At 35.4% G+C, this 9,194-nt stretch overlaps 2 protein-coding genes across 2 annotated transcripts in view; both read left to right on the top strand.

Moving 5' to 3' along the window:
* LOC144437444 (uncharacterized) overlaps positions 1 to 900 on the top strand; it is a 2,371-nt gene extending 1,471 nt beyond the window's left edge. The window contains exon 3 of the mRNA XM_078126386.1: positions 448 to 900. Within this exon, the coding sequence (XP_077982512.1) occupies positions 448 to 700 (253 nt within the window). The 3' untranslated portion in view covers positions 701 to 900. The remainder of the gene's footprint in view (positions 1 to 447) is intronic.
* A 1,212-nt stretch (positions 901 to 2,112) lies between these two features.
* On the top strand, positions 2,113 to 8,302 carry LOC144438099 (uncharacterized). The gene is made up of 7 exons (XM_078127128.1): positions 2,113 to 2,234; positions 2,622 to 2,673; positions 3,003 to 3,089; positions 3,892 to 3,993; positions 4,533 to 4,607; positions 5,170 to 5,247; positions 8,123 to 8,302. The coding sequence occupies exons 1-7, from the start codon at positions 2,113 to 2,115 to the stop codon at positions 8,177 to 8,179; spliced, it is 573 nt and encodes a 190-aa protein (XP_077983254.1). The 3' UTR covers positions 8,180 to 8,302.
* Positions 8,303 to 9,194: the final 892 nt, after the last annotated feature.

Below are 9,194 nucleotides of genomic sequence, written 5' to 3'. Positions count from 1 at the left end.
TTAAAAAAGACATGGGAATAGATGGGAAGAAAGCTGTCAACATGTTATATACATTTAGCGTCATTAAACTTGATATTCTGAAAATTCTTGACCATATGGATTGGAACTGAGTTCCAAGGACTACATTTTGTACATGATTGAATTACATGTATTTACAATTATGTACAAAGTGGTTCTCAAAGACACATCACTACCTATTTTTTTCTTTCTCTCTCTTTCTTTTTCTTTCCTCTGTGAAATACATGAAAAATTGTTGACATTAAATTGTAAAGTTGATAATAAATTTTATGAGAGACCTTGTAAACTTTCAAACAACTTGCCGGCATGAGATGTAACGCAATCATTGATGATTGACTGCGATACCGAAAAGATGATTGTCGGTCAGAAGTGAAAGGAGTTTCGTTTCTTGTTCCAATAAAGATTTTCAAAGGTGTAAAACTTTTTCAGCTTCGGCCTACCTATAAATCTGCGATGTCTAGGAAGGAATCCTCATTCGATCGTGAATAAAGCCGAAAAAGATGTCCCGTGTGAACCAGTACCATTGCACGGCGAAGCGGCAGCTATGCTTTCTCCGTGTTTGTTATGGCTAGAGTCGCAGCCTGATTGTGAACCTACCCAGTTGTTATTGCTCCGTAGTTTACCCAGAAAAGCAGCAGACAGCCGTGCAATGAAACAGAAACCCCTGACTTCGTTTTTCTGAACTTTATTTTTTCTTCTAATTGAGTGGCTAAATTGCGGACACATCGTTTTATACACATTGATACAATTTGATTACATTTACATGTCAGTGAACACTATTTATAGATGCAACCATGACAACAATACGTTCTTATCAGCTGTCCACCACGTCGTCGTCTTTCTTGTAAATACGTTTTTTGATTTATTCTACACATATTCAATTCAACAATCTTATATTCAACTCTGTATTTAGTTTTAGTATTAAATAAGTACAATTCATTAAAAAGGGTTTCTATGTAGTACGGTACGTTTCATTTGTCTGAGAGTGCATGTAACATGTGTAAGTGTGATATGCAGCGTACGTGTACGTTCATTCTGTATGAGTGACGTCACTCGTACTTGAGACTTGCGAGCTCGTAACTCTGCCCGTACTTGGTCAGTTTTGGGCCAATTACTTACATGGGAATTTGGATGGAGAATAAATTTACAAATTGGGGCATAATGAAAAGACAGTATTATAACAGAATTATTTTTACATCAAATTTAGACCAAGACATCCCCAGTGAGAATGAAAACATTCTATCAAAGTACGACACTACATGTATGTAGTATTCAGGTTTAGGCAAAAAAAAAAATTAAAAAGTTTTTTTTTTTTTTTTCCTGGCATGCGTCACTTAAATACCCAATGTCAGTTGTTTTGTGTGTGTGTGTGTGTGTGTGTGTGTGTGTGTGTGTGTGTGTGTGTGTGTGCTTGTCCAACTCATGCAGTCTGTAGATCTGAGGGGGAAAACAAAAATAACCCTCTCTACTTCAGTGAAGACAACTGCAGAGCCAATCATGAACAAGCAAATGACATCTGCCCCCATATCAGTCTACAAGATCGCCATATATAGTCATGCTATTTTGCATATATGAATATTTATGATCGAATCGTTCCTAGGGAGATGTCTTTAATTTAACCAATCACAGCTGTAAAATAATATTCAATGTTCTATGAAGCATGTAAATAACGTGATTATTGACATCACCATACAAAAACAATTGTAGAAATTACAAATATTGAGAGAAAATTACAAAATGTACACAAAATATTCTCCTACATCCTATTGGTCAATTGACAAATGATTGACAGTTAACGCTGCCGATCGATGATTATCTGTCATGATAGTCACTGAGCTCGAGCTTACAATAGCAGACGACACTTTTAAAGATAAGGTTCAACAATGCAAAAGCAAACGCATCAATCTTTGTCAAGTCTTGCAGCAATTATTTTAGCCTTTTTATTTTTAATTAGCATTATTGTGATCGTTGTGTTTGTTGGCCATGGCCCACAGAAGAAATGTAAAAACCCTTTCCATGAAAGGTGGAATAGAGGTTCTGAGCGTGAGAAAACCGGGGTTGAAATAGCGAAATATGTACGGAAGGACTTTCGCAATGCCTTCACTAGACTTGGAGTTCATAGGACAGCTAGTATCTGCACCAACTGCCTTCGTATGGCTCCAATGCGACGGGAATTTACGCAGCACTTCAATAATGTTGCGGAGCGGAAAGTTCAGGTATGTACAAAAGAGGTTGTTTTTTATAACTCTGAGGGCGATGTATATAATGACCTCTCACGTTTGACCGATGACCTTGTGCTTTCAAGTTGCTGCTGAACGACATAGCCTTTGTTGTGAACTGATAATATGTTGATACACTGGATCCCACTTGCAATTTGCAGTCTGTCTCTGTGTTGTAACATACATGTAGTCAGAAATTTTCTTTGTACTGACCGAGCCTCGTCTCGTGCGGGATCCGGAGCAGTCCTGTTTGACGATCGTGGACGGGACACAACTCTGACAGTGACAAATAACAAATGTAGTCCTGCTTGTGATAATTGTGAACACTGACAAGAAACATTACAGACACTGTCAGAATTGAGTCCCGACTTATTCCGGTTGCAGGACTAACAAATGCAATGTCTCTAAACACGGAGCTGAGAAGGAAAGGGACAATGTCAGCATTGAATCCCGACTTTCAAGTCTGCAAGCAGGACGAGTTTCGATGCAGCTGAGCAAACTAAGTTTACTTCTATATTCGTGGGAGCTTTTTTTGTAATGATGATTTGCTCGTGTAACAGTAAATCAAATATGTATAGTTCTGTAGACTTATGTTGACAGTCAGTGTATAGTTAGCATGTGTAAAAACTATTGATGATCACTGTACATTTGTAGTTGTTTGACGACTCGTTTAATAATTGGATACGAGGGGTGACACACCTACGAGTGATATGTACTATTTTGTGTATTTCATTTGTGTGATATTTGGAATTGCTTTCTTCACAGGCTGATCGAAAACGAAAGGAGACCCATGAAGAATCTCCAGCTACATGTATAGATATCGACTATATTCATGATATTACACAGTCACAGGTTAGTCATATGATATAATTGGCTATAAGTAAGGTCAGGCCGTTTACATTATATAAACAGCTAGAAATCCACATGTAGATTACAGGACATGCCTGTAACAGACCTCCTGCACCTCCTAAAACAGGGTATGTGAAAAAAGTGATGTTATATAGGGTCTATAAATCTGGTAAGATTTCATAGCTGTACTAATAGACATGTGACAGCTAGCATATTAGATGTAAAATTATGACTACTGTGATCTGTTTGAAAAATTTCATGTACAAATGCAGTTACATGGTCTGTACATTTCTGTACATCTTCTCAGAGATGTTTTCACAGTATGAGTGATGTAACTGGTCTGTTGATATAAGTATGTATACTTATCAGTTTGTATTATCTAAGAATATGTACCAAACGATATATTAGTGTTTTAATTATAAACAGTGAAATGTTGATAAAATAAGATCTGCTAATACACCTGTATACACAATCCATGTATACAGTTATATCAACACAGATACAGCAACATGTAGAAAAAACATTATACTCTAATAGAAAATGACCCATCCTTGATTTTTCAGTAGACTTTTGAATAACAATGACTATGTACATGTGTGTGGGAGTGCATAACACCCCAAAACGAATATTTAGATTTGAAATGAGTTACTTTTGTTTTAAAATACTAATACCCAACTAGCAGTAATTGTTGATTTCACTAATCCCATACTTCCAGTATCCAATTATTCATAGTGTGCATATATATTTATTGATTCTCACTAAATTCCCAATTCATGGGTTGATTTTTGCTGTATGATTTATTTAGTGTCCAAGCAAAGGATGTTCATCTATCCCAGGTCATATTACTCGTACATCACTCCAAAACCAAGCTATAGCTACGGTAACCCCAATTGATAGTCACACAAAGGTAAGATGCTATTTGTGTTGCATATTATTTAATATGTTACTTTATTGGCAATGGTAAAAATTTTAAAATTATACGAAATTTACATGATACAGTACATATTTGCTGAACATGTTCACAACAGTATTATATGTTGTACTTATAATTGTAAAATTGAATAAATGAAATCTATGTAGTGTTTTTTAGCACAACTGAACTGAGGTTCAGTAGTGCTATAGGGATCGCCCGGCATCTGTCTGTCTGTCTGTCTGTGTGTGTGTGTGTGTGTGTGTGTGTAAACAACTGAAACTGGATTATGATGATGGAAATTAGGTATGAAAATTTTGTTTTGGTTTCAACTTTAAAACTTCAAAAAATTATATATCTATCATTGCCCTGAACATGAAGTTGTGCGGCAACGCAATATTTGCGCTATTTTTAAGTACTACATTTATGATTGACGATGTACATTGTGTACTTCATTATTATGGATGGCTGATATAATATATGCATGTATTTGTAACATCATGATATTGACAAATTCAATGAATTTTTTTTTAAAGTATAATGGTGTTGCAGATACAACTGTCGTATTTCCTGAAGCAGCAAGAGGTGATACACTTTGTCCTGAAACAAAGGCAAGTCACAGTTACTGCTGTATGTTGCATATTTTATTTTAACGAGTAAGCTCAGCTGGCAGGATCACGCTTGTTCGTATTCAGGGGATGTGGGTTCGACTCCTACATCCCTATATGTCTCACTTGTCTCTCCTTATTTTTCATTACATACATACATACATACATACATACATACATACATACATACATACATACATACATACATGTATAATCTTGAAGGACTGGTTTATGTAATTAGTTCCAATGTATACATGAGCGAAAGATTCACTGATATGAAAGCGATTACATGACATAAAAATGACATGAATATACCAATTTTCCATCACTTGAACATGTAACCTGTAACACATGTAACATGTAGCACATAGTCAGTAGACCGATTCAATAACATCATACATTTTGGTGTACACAGTACTACAGGCAATGATACCAAGCTATATTGTATGTTCCATTCATGTCTGCCATGTAGGTAGTTGTGACATAGTAATTAAGAGTCATAAAATGAAATGAAAGTATGCAACTTCTAGAGATTTAACAGTTTTGTATTTTACACTTATTTCAGATACCAGAATATGCTAACATGTACAACCTTGATGTTGTAGGCGAATACCAGCAACTAATTAGTGAGCTGAAAGATCAGGTAAAGTCCCTAATACTGGATGTAGATGAGTTAAGTGAAGAAGTGACTACTCTTAGAATGAAAATAAGGACCTGTTAGAAGATAAAAATAAACTAGAAGATGACAAGGATGAATTACAAAAGAAATTAGACAATATGTACATGTATGAAACACAAAAACAGAGGATTGAGGCAGTCAAACAAATAGGTTTCATAGAAAATAAGAATGTCTATGAAGAAACAACAAAACTGATCAGGGATAAAGATAGAAGGAGCTTAGATAATCTAATAGATGTCAATTTAGTCAGTCACATAAATTCTAGAAATCCTGTTGTTGTCGCATTTATAAATGCAATAACAGCTAAACAGACAGAAAGTGGGATTGGTTTAATAGGGAATAGTGAATTAGTTAGAACTAAGACCAGTGCCATGAGGTTGCAAGCCATTGATTGTATATATGCAAGTAGAAATTTAAATTATATTAGTGACCTTATGTTTAGAGTTCAGGCTGTCTTATACTCTCTGACACAGAGTGAAATGGCTTGCAATCTCATCAGCCATTGTACACCAGCTGGTTCATATGACACTGTGCAAAATTGGCTGAAAGCCATGAAAGATTCTTGTAAACCAGCCCCACATGGTCTCATTGAATATGCTTTTGATAATGAACAAAGACTACTGCGTACATGGCTTAGCCGAGATAGTAACAAACAAAAGTCTGAGGTCCTTACAACTATAATAGTAAATCAGTTGAGTGAGAAGTGTGATTTTCAGGAGAAAGCCACGTTTAAACCATGTAACTGGCCGAAGCCAACATCAGTAAAAACAATGGAGGCTTTGACACCTGAACTTGAAATGTTAGTCCATACTGAACAGATACAGTTTATTTCAGAACAACTCACTAAGATAATGAATGAATCAACTGATGTTGTGGGAAACAAAGTAGAAAGTAATGCCACTGACATCTGTAGTGTATGTAATCACAGCCATCCAAAGGTTGAAAATAGAATTAAATGTGTAAATTGTGGTAACTTTGGTTTGAAAAGAAAGAGTAAAAAAGGTGTGGATACAAAGACATACAGGACAAAAAGCACTTGTGATGATAATACAATTGTATTTCATGAGTATACTGGCCACACAGTGACTAATGAGGGAGGTACCCAACGGGTAGTAATGAAATATGAAGGAAAATCCCCAGACACTGAAAATGTACTTAACCAAGCTAGGAAGGCCAATATTAGTCTTGTAGACCCTATATTTGTAAACCCATCTTCTCTGGAAGCTATTGTAATAATTCTTAGGGCAATAGGGAAACATGCAGGGATTCATAAATACTGCAACGGTAAAGGAAAGAGGGAATGGACCATTGTAAGATGTGATGGCTTACCCCAGCACATCATAAGAACAGCTATTCATAAGTATGGGGATGAGTTTGATTGGGTGGTTCTTCGCACTGGTCCAGGTCATGAAGAAATGAATATGATAAGATCTTTTGCAGAAATGTATTGGGAAATTATCTATTCAGAGTTTGGGAAGACACAGGGTTTTGTGACTGAGAAGGCTCAGCTTTTCTTTAAGAGATGTGGGGACCACCATCAAAGTTTTGATAATTTCTGTAAATTCCATGAAGCTATCTATCAAGAGTTACTTTGGCCATATACGTGTGAGTCTCAAGTTCCATCACCTTATGACTTTTTGGAATGGATAAGGAACAAAAGTAGTGATGAAACGATACAGTTTGTTTGGACAACAATGCTGCAACATTGCCTTGGAATTCATTTGTTCAGGAAGGGGGTCCGAAACAATGATACTAAACTTTTCAGAGCAGGGAGACAATTATTTTCTCCAGTTTGGTTTGGACGTTGTCACCCAAAATACCAGGAAATAGAGTCATGGGATGAGTATGATAGATTGTGTTGGCCAGAGGCCCTAAGGGAGGTATTAGAACAACATGAATCTGTTTCTAGATCTGGAAAGCCAAGTAAACACCAGGGTTTGGACTTTGTCCTTGAAGAATATAATAAATCAATCAAATCATGGATAGTGGGGACTCCTGACTATACTAAGTGGGAAAGGGTCATTCACAACCATGACAGTCTTGTATGTCTCCGTAACACCACATTGATGGCACTAGGAATGAGAGTTGATAATTCATTTGATCGCAATCTTCCTCCATATGAAAACGATCTTGTTAACTTCAAAGTGGTGTTAAGGTCCAAAGCATATCTTACACCTAACCCAGGTAGAACAATTACCAATATTCATGGGGAGGATCTTGACATTGGTTTGCTAGATTTTAATAGCGAGGCAGGTATGAGAAGAATGAGATTTGTCACTGAGTATCTATGGGCCTCTAGGTTCCCTCAGAGAAGAGAACACGTCCCTGTAATTTTTGTTACTAAAGAAGAAAGGGCAAAATATAACAAACTAGAATCTAAATCTGTGGCACAATTAAAGTGTGAAATACAATCCTGCTTGTCAGTGATGTCTCCAGAAAGAAGAATAGAGTGGGATAGTAAAGTAACTAGACTGAGTAAAAGTAGGGTTGTTAAATCAACATGGTTAAAACTTGTCACAGAAATCCAGGATGCAATAATTAATGAAGTGGGGGAAAGTGATGGTAATGTAGATGGTATTTCTGAGGATGACAAGTGAGACAAATATTTGTTAAAGTGAAGATTAAAATTATCCAGTGAAATGTAACTATTTTGATGCTACAATGTGAAGTGTATCTTTTCATGATTACAAATATATATGTATAGACTCTGATAGTTTAAAAGATTAATGTAGAAAAATTAAGTTTAGATTACATTAGAGTTGGTTTCTATAATATTTTATGCTAGATGTAAGTTTCACTGTTTATCTCAGCAATAACATTTTTGCATTGTCTTTTTCAGGTATGGTGTTTGGGGTTCCACCTTTCATATACGAATCATAAATCTAAACATGGCTGATTTGGAGTAATTAATTCATAGAAATAATGAACTGTCAAGTTGCTCTCTACATCTTTATACAAATATACCAAAGTCAAAACCAGACAAATGTCACTGTAGTACAAATTAACACATGACACTGTGTTGAATAATTTTGTTGTTGGTGTAGGTCTGAAATACCATCATTATTAAAATAATTGGATTGTTTTTAACATTTTCTGTCCATTTTATATTTGTAGACAACAAATAAGCATGAGGGCAAATTGACATTTCATGTAAAATTTCAAATGGAAATTGTCCAGTTATTAATGGTAATGGTGCATACATGTTTTTATAAAACACACACACACACACACACACACACACACACACACACACACACACACACACACACATACACACACACACACACACATGCATGCATGCACACAATACATCTATTCAAGTATACATGTTCATACTATGCATTGTATGTGTGTATGTATGTATGTATGTATGTATGTATGTAATACTTGTAAATGTTTCAATTCAGAAGTTTTATTTGAAAATAAAATTCATTGTACATCATAATTCATCGTCTGTCATTTTCATTCCCTTATAGATACATGCTTGCTTAGACATAATTTGATTGCAAGTTTGACTAGAAATAACGCCCAATTGTCCATCTTACCATCCCTTACCACTCAACCATCTACCCATCAATACCTATTTAGCCCAAACTACATTCCCCAAAATAGTAAATAATGACAAACCAGTAGTTAATTGTGACAACTGTGTATATAAACAGTTGAAGGTCTTAACACTACAAACAAGGAGTATGTGTAAAAAGAAATTAAGACATCAATTACAGTGTCCTTGCTAGTAATTCTAGTTTTCTCAGATCAGAGATAAAATATTGAATTAATGAAATAAGTGACACAAGTAATATATTGTGCAAGTGACATCAAAAAAGACAATTTATTGTTTGTCTTTTTGATATCATGTTAGAAAGGTGATGATGATCCCATCACACCAAAAAAATGAGAAATAAAGTAGT

Source organism: Glandiceps talaboti, chromosome 7, assembly GCF_964340395.1.
Source record: "Glandiceps talaboti chromosome 7, keGlaTala1.1, whole genome shotgun sequence".
Classification (NCBI taxonomy): domain Eukaryota; kingdom Metazoa; phylum Hemichordata; class Enteropneusta; family Spengelidae; genus Glandiceps; species Glandiceps talaboti.
The sequence above is the reverse complement of the archived record's forward strand: the minus strand, read 5'-3'. Positions and strand labels throughout refer to the sequence as shown.

Excerpts from the sequence above, each read along its gene's own strand:
- LOC144438099 (XM_078127128.1), top strand. The coding sequence starts at position 2,113 with ATGCCTTCACTAGACTTGGAGTTCATAGGACAGCTAGTATCTGCACCA. Across the intron at positions 3,994-4,532 it reads CAATTGATAGTCACACAAAG|TATAATGGTGTTGCAGATAC; the intron begins GTAAGATGCTAT and ends TTTTTTTTAAAG. Across the intron at positions 4,608-5,169 it reads CACTTTGTCCTGAAACAAAG|ATACCAGAATATGCTAACAT; the intron begins GCAAGTCACAGT and ends CACTTATTTCAG.